Raw genomic sequence first — 15,454 nt, 5'->3', positions numbered from 1 at the left:
CTGGACCTCAGCAAGGCCTTTGACACCGTTCCCCATAGCAAACTCCTGGCCAAGCTGTCAGCCTATTGCTTGGATGGGAGCACACTGCGATGGGTTAGGAACTGGCTGGAGGGCCGAGCCCAGAGACTGGTGGTGAATGGTGCCACATCCAGCTGGCAGCCAGTCACTAGTGGTGTGCCCCAAGGATCAGTACTGGGCCCCATGCTCTTTAACATCTTTATTGATGATCTGGATGAGGGCATTGAGTCCATCATCAGTAAATTTGCGGATGACACCAAGCTGGGGGCAGGAGTTGATCTGCTGGAGGGTAGAGAGGCTCTGCAGAGGGACCTCAACAGGCTGGACAGATGGGCAGAGTCCAACGGCATGAGATTTAACACATCCAAGTGCCGGGTTCTGCACATTGGCCACAGCAACCCCATGCAGAGCTACAGGCTGGGGTCAGAGTGGCTGGAGAGCAGTCAGGCAGAGAGGGACCTGGAGGTGCTGGTTGACGGTAGACTGAACATGAGCCTGCAGTTCGCCCAGGCAGCCAAGAGGGCCAATGGCATCCTGGCCTGCATCAGGAACAGTGTGGCCAGCAGGAGCAGGGAGGTCATTGTGCCCCTGTACACTGCACTGGTTAGGCCGCACCTCGAGTACTGTGTCCAGTTCTGGGCCCCTCAGTTTAGGAAGGATGTTGACTTGCTGGAACGAGTCCAGAGAAGAGCAACAAAGTTGGTGAGGGGTTTGGAACATAAGCCCTACGAGGAGAGGCTGAGGGAGCTGGGGTTGCTTAGCCTGGAGGAGACTCAGGGGCGACCTTATTACTCTCTACAACTACCTGAAGGGAGGTTGTAGACAGACGGATGTTGGTCTCTTCTCCCAGGCGGCCAGTACCAGAACAAGAGGACACAGTCTCAGGCTGCGCCAGGGGAGGTTCAGGCTAGATGTTAGGAAAAAGTTCTATACAGAAAGAGTGATTGCACATTGGAATGGGCTGCCTGGGGAGGTGGTGGAGTCGCCATTACTGGAGGTTTTCAGGAGAAGACTTGATGGGGTGCTTGGTGCCGTGGGTTAGTTGTTTGGGTGGTGTTGGATTGGTTGATGGGTTGGACGCGATGATCTTGAAGGTCTCTTCCAACCTGGTTTATTCTATGTATTCTATGTAAAAGAGTTGTTGAGAATCTCAGCCTTCTCCTCATCCATTGTTCCTAGTTCCCCACTGTTGCTCATCATGGGGGGGTATACTTTCTTTAACTTTCCTTTTCTGGTTAACATACCTGTAGAAGCCTTTCTTGTTTACATCCCTTGCCAAGTTCAGTTCCAGTTGCGCCTTGGCCTTCCTGATCTCGTCCCTACACAACTGGGCAATGTCCCTAGACTCTTTCCAGGATGCCTGTCCCTGCTTCCACTGCCTGTGTAGTTCCATCCTGCCTTTTAGTTTGACCAGCAGGTCTCAACTCTGCCATGGTGGTCTCTTGGCTTCCTTGCCCCGTTTCTTACACCTGAGGATTGAGATCTCTTACACTCTATGGAAAGCATCCTTAAAGATCTGCCAGCTCTGTTCCACTCCCTTGTCTCTAGGGCCATTTTCCAAGGGATCCTATTGCTAACTCCCCAAAGAGCGGGAAGTTTGCTTTCTTAAAATTTAGGGTCCTAACTATGCCTCTCATGGGCTTCATACCCCTTAGGACAGTGAACTGCAGTAGTGCATGATGGCTGCAGCCCAGGCTGCATTCAACTTTGACATCCCTGATGACTTCACTTGCATTTGTGACCAACAGGTCCAATAACGCATCCCCTTGGGTAGGGCTGTTAATTTCTTGTCTTAAGAAGTTGTCATCTAGGCACTCTAGGAGACTCCTAGATTACCTACAGCTTGCTATGTTACTTTTCCAACAGCTGTTGGGGTAGTTAAAATCCTCTAGATAAGAGCCTGTGATCATGATGTCTTCTCGAGCTGGAGTAAGAAGGCTTCATCAGTAGGCCCCGCTTGATTGGGTGGCCTGTAGTAGAGTCCTACCACAAGGCTCCCTTTGTTGTCCCAATCCCTAATACCTACCCATAAGCTTTCAACCTGCTCATGGATATTCTTGATGGCGTGATAGGGGAACAGCAACTTCCAGGCACCCACATATTAGCAGGGTGTCTGACAGCTCCGCTCAGCACCACCCACACATCTAGGTGGGTGTGGGTGTCATCTAGGCACTCTAGGAGCATTCTATGCCCTGAAGTCTCTCTTCATAGTCCTTGGACTTTTCATTACTTCATCACTGCCTACCTGAAAGATCAGCAGTGGATCATAGTCCAAGGACTGCACTAGGGAAGGAAACTTTCTTCTTACATCACTCCAGGGCCCCAGGAGACAGCATATTTCCCAAAGAGATGGGTCTGGCCTGCATATCTGGCCTTGTACTCCCTTCAGAAGTGTCACCTATGACAATGACCCATCTTTTATTCTTTACTGAAGAGGTTTTGATGTGGGGGTCTAGACTGACTAAACCTCGGAAGCTCCTCCAAGCTGGGTGATCCATCACTCTTGTCATCGGTCACTTCCCCTTGCAGGGCACTGTATCTGTTTTGCAAGAGCAGCTGGGAAGGTGAGGTAGTTATGTGGGACACGTGCTCATGGTGCCTATCGTGCCGAGCAGGAACCTGCTGCCATTGCCCACTATCTTTTGAGTCACCGCATTCAGCCAGGGGATGAGAGCATAGGGAGCTCTCCATAGCATGAGCTGTCAGCCTCTTGGGTTTCTGCCACGGGGGTGTGGGGGATGTGTCAAGGTGCCATGGGTTGAGTTGAACCTGCCTGCTGTCGTACCATACTGCAGTCATGCCAGCTTCAAAAATGAAAGTGCTAACCGGAGCAAAGTATTATGGGGCTTGAAGTTCAGATTGCAACATGGGAGTCTTCCTGTGCCAGTTTCTGCTTCTGGCTTCCGGGTTCTTGGTTGTTGGCTTTTTCCATGGCAGTGAGATGAGTGGGAGTGAGACAGATCACTGGTTTTCTTTTATGTTATTTTTTTTCTTTTCCTGTATTTCACTGCACTTCTTCTGCAAATATTATTAATTAGATTATTATCTAAGGTAATTGTGCATTTATGTTATCTCATTTATTCAGTAAACTCTTATCTCTTTTTGTGTGTTACTTTTCCCTCACATCTGTGTTGGAGGGTTAACCCTTGTGTTAACTCATTACATCGTGTAACTCCCTACTATTTTAAAAAGTATATAAAAACATTTAATTCTGGAAACTTTTAACAGAAGTGCTGTCATAGGAAATTGTAGCTCTGGTATGGAAATTGGAAATTTGCTCTCTTGTGACTAAGTCTGTATGATGTACTCAGTCACAGTATTTTATTTGAATGAGAACAAGAGGATATTAATTGATTCTCTTTTTGCCTCTCCCTTATTCTTTATTTACTTTTTTTTAGGACAGATTATGAAAGAAAAGTAGTTTATTGCAATATGTGGAAGTTTAAAACTGACTATAAGGCAAGGCTTCTTAAATTTATAGTAGCATGTTTTCTATTTTAAAGGAAAAGTCCAGTGCTCACCTAAATTATAAAGTAGCTAATAAATTAATTTTGCTGATTTACTTTGTGCCGCTGCAGAGATGAGCTGTAATCACTGTGCTGCAGTTACATCAATACAATGCTATTCAACATATAAGAAATTAAAACCACTTAAAAATATTTTCATTCTAACTAAAGATTTAATAATGTAAACTAAATAAAACATAAGTGTATTTAAAGTATTCTATTTAATCTAATGCTTTAAAAAACCCCAAACTATAGAGACCTAATACCCTAGCCCTTCTTTAAAATTTAATTTTAATCCACCTGATTTTATCTCTAGTATTTTAAGAAATATATTGGCTTAGTCATATCTAAGTTATTATTGAAATGTAAAGGTATAATAAGTTAAAGAATACCCTAGAGTATGGACAATGAAACATTTAAACATACATACCAAACTTCTGAATCTGAGATGTTACTTATCTTTACATCACCACTGAGCCTCTGTATTACTGCATATAAACAGATCTTTTTTTCCCCTTTATTTTATTTTCTACATTTCTCATGCACATACATAGCTAAGCCATGGAAAAACTGGTGTTTTTGTTGAGGAGACAATGTATTTCAACCAAAAGGAATGTTTCAAAACTGCAGAGCTTGAACCTTTGTATGGTAACTAGTGATCAGAGTCCTCTGGTCATTTTATTGATAGTCAGATGCTGCCATATCTGAATATGATTCTTTTTATTGGCTTTTTTTTGTGGGTGTAATTTTGTTTGTGGGGTTTTATTGATGGTTGGTTAGTGTGGTGGGTTTGCTTGTTTGTTTTTCTTTCTTGGTTACAGTATCACAGTCTCACAGTATCACTAAGGTTGGAAGAGACCTCAAAGATCATCGAGTCCAACCTGTCACCACAGACCTCATGACTAGACCATGGCACCAAGTGCCACATCCAATCCCCTCTTGAACACCTCCAGGGATGGTGACTCCACCACCTCCCTGGGCAGCCCATTCCAATGACGAACGACTCACTCAGTGAAGAACTTTCTCCTCACCTCGAGCCTAAACTTCCCCTGGCGCAGCTTGAGACTGTGTCCCCTTGTTCTGGTGCTGGTTGCCTGGGAGAAGAGACCAACCCCTTCCTGGTTACAACCACCTTTCAGGTAGTTGTAGAGAGCAATGAGGTCACCCCTGAGCCTCCTCTTCTCCAGGCTAAACAACATCAATTTGCTCAAGCTGACCAAATTTTCTTTTGTCTTATCTTGCATCTTTTTTGTTTCTGAGACCAAAAGATTGCTTTTTGATTCCTTCATGTGCCTTGATATTTGTTTTATAGATTGTACTACCCACATTTGACAAAATTTACTTAGATTTCAGCAGAGGTTATTGTCTGTGTTTCATGTATGTTATTGAATTTTAAAATATTTTAGGTAAGACAACAATTTTAATTTTGTTTTGTGGTTTGTTTGTTTGCTTGTTTTTTTAGTGCTTGGGACATGGGAAGTAATGATAGCCGGCACCTGAACTAATATATCTGTGTAGGTGCTACCATCCCAGAATTTCAGGATGAATGGGGATATGCCTCATGTTCCCATCACTACTCTTGCAGGGATTGCTAGCCTTACAGACCGTAAGTACTCTTAGTTGTTTATTTTTATTTTATTATGTTCCATTCTACTACTTCAAGTAAACACTTGCATTTTCAAAACACAAAAAATAGTTTTATTTTTTATGTTCTTATAAGTAAATCTATTGAAAATAAGAGTTGGTATTACAGAATCACAGAATCAGCCAGCTTGGAAAAGACCTTTGAGATCATCAAGTCCGACCTATCACCCAACACCATCTAATCAACTAAACCATGGCACCAAGTGCCTCATCCAGTCCAATTTTAAACACTTCCAGGGGTGGTGATTCTACCACCTCCCTGGGCAGCCCATTCCAAAGGCCAATCACTCTTTCTGTGAAGAATTTCTTCCTAACATCCAGGCTAAACCTCCCCTGGCACAGCTTGAGACTGTGTCCTCTGGTTCTGTTGCTGGTTGCCTAGGAGAAGAGACCAACCCCCACATGGCTACAACCTCCTTTCAGGTAGTTGTAGACAGCAATAAGGTCTCCTCTGAGCCTCTACTTCTCCAGGCTCAACAACCCCAGCTCCCTCAGCCTCTCCTCATAGGGCTTGTGCTCCAAACCCCTCACCAGCTTTGTTGTGCCAGACCCCTCACCAGCTTTGTTGCCCTTATCTGGACATGTTCAAGCAACTCAACATCTTTCTTGAATTGAGGAGCCCAGAACTGGACACAGTACTCAAGGTGTGACCTAACCAGTGCTTAGTACAGGGCAGAATGACTTCCCTGCTCCTGCTGGCCACACTGTTCCTGATGCAGGCCAGGATGCCATTGGCCTTCTTGGCCACCTGGGCACACTGCAGGCTCATGTTCAGCCTACTATCAACCAGTACCCCCAGGTCCCTCTCTGCCTGGCCATTCTCCAGCCACTCTGTTTCCAGCCTGTAGCACTGCATGGGGTTGTTGTGGCCAGTGTGTAGAACCCAGCACTTGGATGTGTTAAATCTCATGCTGTTGGATTCTGCCCATCTGTCCAGCCTGTCGAGGTCCCTCTGCAGAGCCCTCCTACCCTCCAGCAGATCATCTCCTGCCCCCAGCTTGGTGTTATCTGAAAATTTACTGATGATGGACTCAATCCCCTTGTCCAGATATTGAACAGGATAGGGCCCAACATTGGTCTCTGGGGGACACCACTAGTCACTGGCTGCCAGCTGGATGTGGCACCATTCATCACCACTCTCCAGCCAGTACTTAACCCAGCTCAGAGTGCTGCTGTCCAAGCCATGGGCTGACAGCTTGGCCAGGAGTTTGCTGTGGGGGACAGTGTCAAAGGCCTTGCTCAGGTCCAGGTAGACTACATCCACTGCCTTCCCCACATCTACCAGGCAGGTCACCTGATCATAGAAGGAGATCAGGTTGGTCAGGCGGGACCTAAATCTATGCTGTCTGGGCCTGAATTAACATTAAAAATGTTAATTTTGTCATTGCTTAAATTAAAAAAATATTGAAATGAAATATAGTAATCTAAATGTGTAATGAAATGTAGATTAAAAAAAGCCTTAAATAAACCCAAAACTTAAAATACAGGAATTAATTGTTTATTTGGAATATCATTCAGTAACATATCTGGGTACCCCACAAATAAAGAAAAACATGTATGTTTATGGGTAGTTTATAATTTATCTTATTGTCTTCCCTGAAGATAGAGAAAAAATTAGATTCAAGACAATCTCATGCAAGTAATGGACGCCAGATATTTTAATCTATTATACACTTTTATCTGAATTACAGTTTATTCTAAATACAGTAATGAGATGCATTCTACAGGGGGAAAGAAATACTGGAATTCTACCCTCCCTCCTCCCCTTATTTTTTTAAAAAATAATTTCAAAATGTGAGAGCACTAAAAGAGTATATTTCACAGTTGTTTTTTTTTTTTCCCCTGAAGCTATTTTTAATTTAATCAGACTGGGAAATTCAAGTCAGGGTCAGCTTGTTTTTGTGGATGCATGAAAGGAACTTGAGAAGATTGCTTACATAAAAATGAATACAGCAGAAGAATAAACTGAGAATTTAATCAGTGGATTAAATTGGTTGTTGGGTTGCTTAATTTTTTTGGTGGTGTCTTTGTTTGGTTGGGTTTTTTTAATCTACCACTAACTTAAATATGAAGGTCAGAATAAAACACAGTACTGCATGGAGTTACAAGGATTTTGCATTTCTTTCCTTCTCTTGATCCATGTTTTCACCTCCAAGAGAAAACTGCCATAGTATTAAATAACTTAATATTCCGTAATGTTTAAAAGTATGGTTTTATTCATAATACTTAGCACAGTTAAATATTTACAATAATCTATTATTGTAAATAATATAGTAATATAATTTATGGACATGACTGAATTACTTTGTTTAAAACGGAATCCAAACTTTGTGTGTGTGTGTGTGCTCATGATTAAATCAGTTGTGGTGGTTTGGCCCAGGCCTGGAGGCCAGATGCCCACCAAAGCCGCTCTATCACTCCCCCTCTTAAATGGACAGGGGAGAGGGGAAAAATAGAAGCAATTATAATTTCAGGCAGGGAGAAAGAAATTATAACCTCTCCAGCATAGCTCTCACAGAACAGCAGCCCTACAAGCATGAGAAACACATAGCCATTATCTGCCTCGGCATGTTCCTAAACAAACAAAGTATTTCCAAAACAAAGCAAATGTTATCAACAAGCCACGTGACCAGCACAGAAGCTTGTATCTTAAGCAGGCTTATAGAAAAACTGCAGAATTACAGCTATGATATATTTTTCCCGAGTTTTGGCACCAAAATAGACTGTGGTGGTTTGGCCCTGGCCTAGGGGCCAGATGCCCACCAAAGCTGCTCTAACACTTCCCCTCTTAAATGGACAGGGGAGAGGGGAAAAATATAACAAAATCCAGTAATAAGATAGAAGCAATTTTAATGACAATAATAAGCAAAAAGCAATAGACAGCGTGGAAGTGAAAGCAAACAGAGAGAGAGAGAGATGTTAGTCTCTACTTCCCATCAGCAGGACGATGGTCAGTCTCAGGCAGCTTGGTGGTTGCTTAGGAGGATAGACGCCATGGACAAATCCCCCACTTCCTACTTTCACTTCATTCTTATATCTGAGCTGACCTCATATGGTATGGAATACCCCTTTGGCCAGTCTGAGTCAGCTGGCTCAGCCGTGTCCCCTCCCAAGATCTTGCCCGCCCCTCAGTGTACTCTTGGGGCAGGGAAATGTTGAAAGGACACAGCCTGGATACTTATTCAACAATAGCCAAAACACTGCTGTGTTATCAATCACTGCTGCAAAACACACCACTAGAAAGATGCTGTGAGGATAATTAACTCCAGCTTAGCCAAACCAAATACATCAATCCAGAAATCTTTCCTATATTTCAAATGTAATTGCCAAGTTTTCTTTCTTTGATGATGGAGATCGGAATCAATACGGATGACCAATATGATCGAAGCATTGTTCAGTTTAATTAAGGAACCTCTACAGCTTATATAGACACACAAACTCACAGAGCATGGTTGGTATAATTTCATTGGTTCCCCACAATTGTCCACACATCCTACTGTTATACATTATTGGTTAAACTACTAATATCACGTGAAGTTGTTGATTGACGTATATATCCTGTTATTCCAAGATAACTCTTTGTTTTAGTTACACACTGCTAGCACAGCACTATTTTGCTAAACTAATAGTTACTTCTACACTTATGCTAAGCATGGCCTACCACTATATCAAGCTCTAAGCTTATATTACCAGATTGCTCATGCTACTTATTGCTATGATTGCAACATCTTTCTTAATCACATGAGTAAGAGAATGTCCATCTTTATATGATCATGTTTAATGAAATAATTCTGAACTGTTTTCTTATAACAGTTTTGAACCAGCTGCCTCTTCCATCACCTTTACCTGCTACAACAACAAAAAGCCTGCTTTTCAATGGACGGATAGCTGAAGAGGTGAATTGCCTTCTGGCTTGCAGAGATGAAAATCTGGTTTCACAGCTTGTCCACAGTCTCAATCAGGTGTCAACAGATCACATGTATGTGTTTTGAACTTCAACTATATCAGATCACCATCATTGTTCCTTGAAGTTAAAACTGAGAAGAGTGTTTGTGAGGATATGAAAATCAGAATATGGAGGGTTTTTTATTAGGCTACTTTAGTGGATTACCACTCTAAATTGTTTCTGTCAATCAGTACATTAGTAATTGTCTGACAACTATTATCCATAACTAATTTTATTATTTTTTAAAATAGACTGGCTGCTTGTTGTGTTGTTGCTAGTTAGGAGTACAAACTGTGGTATTGATTGTACAATAGTAATTTGTGTTCCACTTTTGTTAATAATGCACATAAAATATATACTCAGTATTACACAAAATGATAGTTTTTTGAGACACCTGTGTGTTTTATGATTAGATATTGAATTTAAGTATTTTAAGAATTGAACCAGCAAGTATGCTAATGAATTATCTTTTTTTAAATGTATTTTGGGTTTTGTCATTTTCCGCTCGGGTCCTTTGAATTGTCTTATGTTGACAGTCCTGTCTTTTTCCTACATGTTCCAATCAATTGATTAAATGAAATGGAAGTAACTTTTAAAAGTCCTCAAAGCAAACAAGTGAAAGCACTGATTTATAGAAAATCCATTACATTTTTGATGGTTCAAAGGGAATCCTGTGATGTCAAAGATATGCCACTTTTCCTGTTTAAAAAATAATAAATTCAAAGCATTGGGCTGCAACCTGAATTCACACATATCTTATTTTCAGTCTTACAGTAATACTTTCTTGATGTTATGCCAAAGTGTTCTTTTTTGGAGAAGATCATGATACAAAAGTGGGCATAAGAAACTTTTAATATTATAGTCTGAAACTGACAGCCATGTATATGTAAGTGGTTATTAAGAGAAAATAATTCTGAATGCTAGTAGGAATACCTGTTCTTCCATTCCTTAAAAAAAGAAATAGAGGCAGGGAACAGTGCTTTTCAGACTTAGTTTTTTCTATATTTTAATAGCAAATTGTCATATTTTGTTTTAGGGTTTGGTGCATGTGTGTTTGTGTATTTTTGTTTCTGGGGTTTTTTTTTGTTTGGCTGGTTTTGTTTGGTTGTTTTTTTATTTTACTTGACTCATGATTTCTTATAATTTGAAAATGCATTTGCTGCTATTTGCTTATTTCCACAATTATAGAGAATTGAAAGATAACCTTGGCAGTGATGATCCAGAGGGAGATATACCAGTCTTGCTGCAGGCTGTCCTGGCAAGGAATCCTAATGTTTTCAGGGAGAAAAGCATGCAAACCAGATATGGAGTACAAAGTGGTAAGAACTTTTGATTATTTATTGATTGTGTTTTATGTTGTTCTGTAAGTTTAGGGCACTGACACAAACCACAAATATATATGGTGAACAACTGTGATAGCTATGCCTTACCTTGTATTTGATAGTGATATAAATTTATGTATCTTGACATCTAAGAGTGATTGTATTAGAATAAGCATGGCAATAAAATCTGTGTATTTTTGTAAAGAATAATGTTTATTTTCACTACAAAGTTCAGTTTCTAGGGTGAGTGATTGGATTGTATTTTAAAGTAATTTTTATTAGAATTTCTTTATGGCTAGATTCATATTTTTATCTTAGTAAATAGTTGAAGTTGGGAAAATATGCCTTGATCTTACTGAAAATCTGTTCAGCTATAGTGTATCTTAATAGTTCTGGGGCAATTTGTGGTGCCTTACAGATTTTCTTTTCTGAGGTTTAGTGAGATATACTGCTGTGGTGGGTTTAGAGGCAGACCCCCTCCCCACAACAACCATCCTCTGCTACCAAGAATGTGCTGGGTTGAGGCAGCCCCCTACCCCCACCACAGGCAGGAATAAACACTCAGGACAAACGGATTGCAAAAGTGATGAAAGTTTAAATGGAAAGCAGTGAATGTTACAGAAAACCCAAAGTGCAGTGACAAAGAAAGATCCCAAAACAAACCCAGAGGCATCCCATTCCCACCTGAGGGTACACCCAAGACCCCCAGGGCTCCTTTTTCCCCCTCCCTCTGCTGGGCTAGTCTCAGCTGGCCAGGCCTGAGACTGCCCATCCCCCCGTGGCCTTGGGCCTAGCAGGCCCAAAGCCAGGAGACATCTCCCCCAGTTACCGGCTGACAGAGGAGGAAGAAAAGAGACAGTGCTAGACCCCGCATTGGATCTTATAGTGGTGCAAAGAGTTATGGTAGGAAATACACACAATTTCCTGTGTCCATCCCTCTGGGCTGGACTTCTGGACACAGGGAGTGAACACATCAGGGGGCACCCAGCTCAAACTGCAACAACTGCTGAAAAGCAAAGATGGAGGAGAGACCAAGCTAAGGATTAATCAGACATATTCTACTTGTAGATGTGGAGACTTTTGAATTTGAAACCGAAATATTTTCTTTAAATACTAAAAACTATGAAAAAACTATAAGAAACAACCTCAGACTGCGAGCTGCGAGGCAACTGCATCAGCACCAGCTAGCTCTGTGCTGTGCCAAGATCTTTAGAAGAGAAAAGAGGGCTCCCGGACACAAGGAAACTGAGCGAGAGAATGGGGGAGAGGCAACCTGACTTGGAGGCTCTTGCGAGGTTACCTGTGAGGGCGATGTGGCTGGGGGCGTTCCCAGAGAAGCCGCGGGAAATTTAAACCCCGGCGACAGCGGCAGAGGCTCTCAGACTGCGAGCTGTGAGGCAACTAGCCTATTCGCTAGTTGCAACCTAGTGAGTGGGGCGGGAGAGGGAGGGGGTGTGGTCAGACAGCTGAGAGCACCTGGCTGTTGGTGCAGGCAGGCTAACAGGGACAGGGAGTACAAATAGTGACTGAGTGTACCCCAGGGGCTCCTTTTGAATTAGCTCAGTTGGAACCCAGTGAGTGGGTTGTGAGGTATCGCAGGGGCTCCTTTTGAATTAACTCACTAATTGTCACAAGCAGGGTGTGTGGGCTGAACACAAGGTGCTTCAGTCTTACTGAAGGCATAATGGTGACTACTTGGAGAAGGAAGACTGTGTTCTCTGCACCTACCAAAATGGATAGTGGCACCCAGGCCACAGGTTGTGAGGAATGCCACAGCCTTTTACAGGCAATTGGGGGTAACACTAACTATGTGTGTGTGAGGTGTGAGCAGGTTTTTGACCTGCTTAGCCAGCTGGTACAGCTCCAGGATGAAGTGATGGAGCTCAGGGAAGAGGTGAGTAGGTTAAGAAGCATGAGGGAGAGTGAAAAGGAAATTGATAACTTTCACAAACTGATCTTTACAAGTACAGCACAGGAGTCAACTCTTAGTGGAGCAGAAGATTTGATATCCTCTCATCAGGTAGCCCCCCAGACTTCCTGCAGTAATTCACATGTGCAGGGTCAATGGGAACAGGAAGCTACCTGACGAAACAAATGATACAAATGGAGCAAACGTGCTCCTTTGAGAAGCACACCATCCACAGTGCCCTTGCAGAACAGGTATGAGGCTCTGAAGGAGGAAATGGTTGCAAGCAAGGACAGGGACTCATAAAGGCCAGAGGTACCACCAAGGCCAGCCTGCCTCAGGCCAGCCATAAAGACTGACCCATAAAAGAAAAACCGAAGGGTCATTGTTGTAGGTGACTCCCTGCTGAGGGCAGCGGACCCACTTCATAGAGAGGTCCAGGATGACCAACTCCAACCCAGAACCCTACTCTACACCTCTGTCTCCCTGGTGCCTGGGTAAAGGATGTTGTAGGTAAACTTCCTACCCTTGTGAGTCCTGCTGTTTTTTCAGGTGGATAGTGATGATGCAGCAGTGAGAGGCTCACAATCAATTAAAAGAGACTTCAGGACCTTGGGGCAACTGCTAAAGGTATCAGAAGCTCAAGCTGTGTTCTCCTCCATCCCTCTGACATCAGCAATGGATGAGGGAACATTTAGGCAGAGCCAAGAGGTCAATTCATGGTTCTGGGACTGGTGTCATAGACAGGGCTTTGGATTTTATGATCACAGCTCAGTTTACAAGGCACCAGAGCTGCAAGCAACCAATGGGATGCACCTGTCACAGAGGGGCAAAAGGATTCTAGGGCAGAAGTTGGCAGGGCTCATTGATAGGGTTTTAGAATTCTGCTGGTTTAGAATAGAATAGAATTAACCAGGTTGGAAGAGACCTTTGAGATCATCGTGTCCAACCTATCATCCGACACCACCTAATCAACTAAACCATACAACCAAGCATCCTGTCAAGCCTCGCCCTGAACACCCCCAGCGTCGGCGACCCCACCACCTCCTCAGGCAGCCCATTCCAATGGGCAATCACTCTCTCTGTGTAAAACTTCCTCCTAACCTCCAGCCTAAACCTCCCCTGACGCAGCCTGAGACTGTGTCCTCTTGTTCTGGTACTGGTTGCCTGGGAGAAGAGACCAACCTCTGCCTGTCTACAACCCCCCCTCAGGTAGTTGTAGAGAGCAATAAGGTCACCCCTGAGTCTCCTCTTCTCCAGACTAAGCAACCCCAGCTCCCTCAATCTCTCCTCATAGGGCTTGTGCTCCAAGCCCCTCACCAACCTTGTTGCCCTTTTCTGGACACGCTCCAGCAAGTCAACATCCTTCCTAAAGTGAGGGGCCCAGAACTGGACACAGTACTCGAGGTGCGGCCTAACCAGTGCAGTGTACAGGGGCAGAATGACCTCCCTGCTCCTGCTGGCCACACTGTTCCTGATGCAGGCCAGGATGCCACTGGCCCTCCTGGCTGCCTGGGCGCACTGCAGGCTCATGTTCAGTCTACCATCAACCAGCACCCCCAGGTCTCTCTCAGCCTGACTGCTCTCCAGCCACTCTGACCCCAGCTTGTAACTCTGCATGGGGTTGCTGCGGCCAATGTGCAGAACCCGGCACTTGGATGTGTTAAATCTCATGCCATTGGACTCTGCCCATCTGTCCAGCCTGTCGAGGTCCCTCTGCAGAGCCTCTCTACCCTCCAGCAGATCAACTCCTGCCCCCAGCTTGGTGTCATCAGCAAATTTACTGATGATGGACTCGATGCCCTCATCCAGATCATCAATAAAGATGTTAAAGAGCATGGGGCCCAGCACTGATCCTTGAGGCACACCACTGGTGACTGGCTGCCAGCTGGATGTGGCACCATTCACCACCACTCTCTGGGCTCGGCCCTCCAGCCAGTTCCTAACCCATCGCAGTGTGCTCCCATCCAAGCCATGGGCTGACAGCTTAGCCAGGAGTTTGCTGTGGGGGACGGTGTCAAAGGCTTTGCTGAGGTCCAGGTAGACTACATCCACAGCCTGCCCTGCATCCACCAGACGGGTCACCTGATCATAGAAGGAGATCAGGTTGGTCAGGCAGGACCTGCCCTTCCTAAACCCATGCTGGCTGGGCCTGATCCCTTGGCCATCCTCCAAGTTCTGTGCGACTGCACTCAAGATGACCTGTTCCATAATCTTGCCTGGCACTGAGGTCAGGCTGACAGGTCTATAATTCCCTGGCTCATCCAACCGGCCCTTCTTGTGGATGGGCACCACGTTGGCCAGTTTCCAGTCGTCTGGGATGTCTCCAGTGAGCCAGGACTGCTGAAAAATGATGGAGAGCGGCTTGGCCAGCACATCTGCCAGCTCTCTCAGCACCCTGGGATGGATCCCATCTGGTCCCATGGACTTGTGGGGATCCAAATGGCTAGAGCAGATCACCAACTACCCCATTCTGGAACAGAGGAAGACTATGCTGCTCCCTAACTCCTTCTGCCAGCTCTGCAGGCCAGCTGTCTGGAAGACATTCTGTCCTGCTAGAAAAAATTGAGGCAAAGAAGTTATTAAGTAACTCTGCCTTCTCCTCATCCTTTGTTACAACATTCCCCTCCGTGTCCACCAAGGAGTGGAGGTTGTCCCTGCCCTTCTTCTTGCTATTAATGTATTTATAGAAGGACTTTTTGTTGTCCTTCACAGCAGAGGCCAGTCTAAGCTCCAAATGTGCTTTTGCCTCCCTAATTTTCTTCCTACAAGACCTAGCAACATCCTTAAACTTTTCATGGGTTGCCTCCCCTTTCTTCCAAAGATGATACACCCTCTTTTTTTCCCTTAGTTCTTTTAGAAGCTCATCACCCATCCAGGCTGGCCGTCTGCCCCGGCAGCTCCTCTTCCGGCGCATTGGCACAGCCTGATCCTGTGCCTTCAAGAGTTCCTCCTTGAAGTAGTCCCAACTCTCCTGGACCCCTTTGTTTCTAAGGGCTGTCTCCCAAGGAACCTTCTGAGTTAGTTCCTTGAGCAACCTGAAGTCCGCCCTCCGGAAGTCCAGAGTGGAGGTCTTCTTGCTGCCCCTCTTAGCTTGACCAAATACTGAAAA

General features: G+C 44.3%; 1 protein-coding gene across 1 annotated transcript in view; it reads left to right on the top strand.

The window, feature by feature from the left end:
* LOC104301319 (nipped-B-like protein) overlaps positions 1-15,454 on the top strand; it is a 254,016-nt gene that overhangs the window by 62,086 nt on the left and 176,476 nt on the right. The window contains exons 2-4 of the mRNA XM_054177739.1: positions 4,987-5,130; positions 8,982-9,147; positions 10,303-10,433. Of these exons, the coding sequence (XP_054033714.1) occupies positions 5,067-5,130; positions 8,982-9,147; positions 10,303-10,433 (361 nt within the window). The 5' untranslated portion in view covers positions 4,987-5,066. The remainder of the gene's footprint in view (positions 1-4,986; positions 5,131-8,981; positions 9,148-10,302; positions 10,434-15,454) is intronic.

Source organism: Dryobates pubescens, chromosome W (genome assembly GCF_014839835.1).
Source record: "Dryobates pubescens isolate bDryPub1 chromosome W, bDryPub1.pri, whole genome shotgun sequence".
Lineage (NCBI taxonomy): Eukaryota > Metazoa > Chordata > Aves > Piciformes > Picidae > Dryobates > Dryobates pubescens.
Note: the sequence above shows the minus strand (reverse complement) of the source record. Positions and strands in the feature narration are given on the sequence as shown.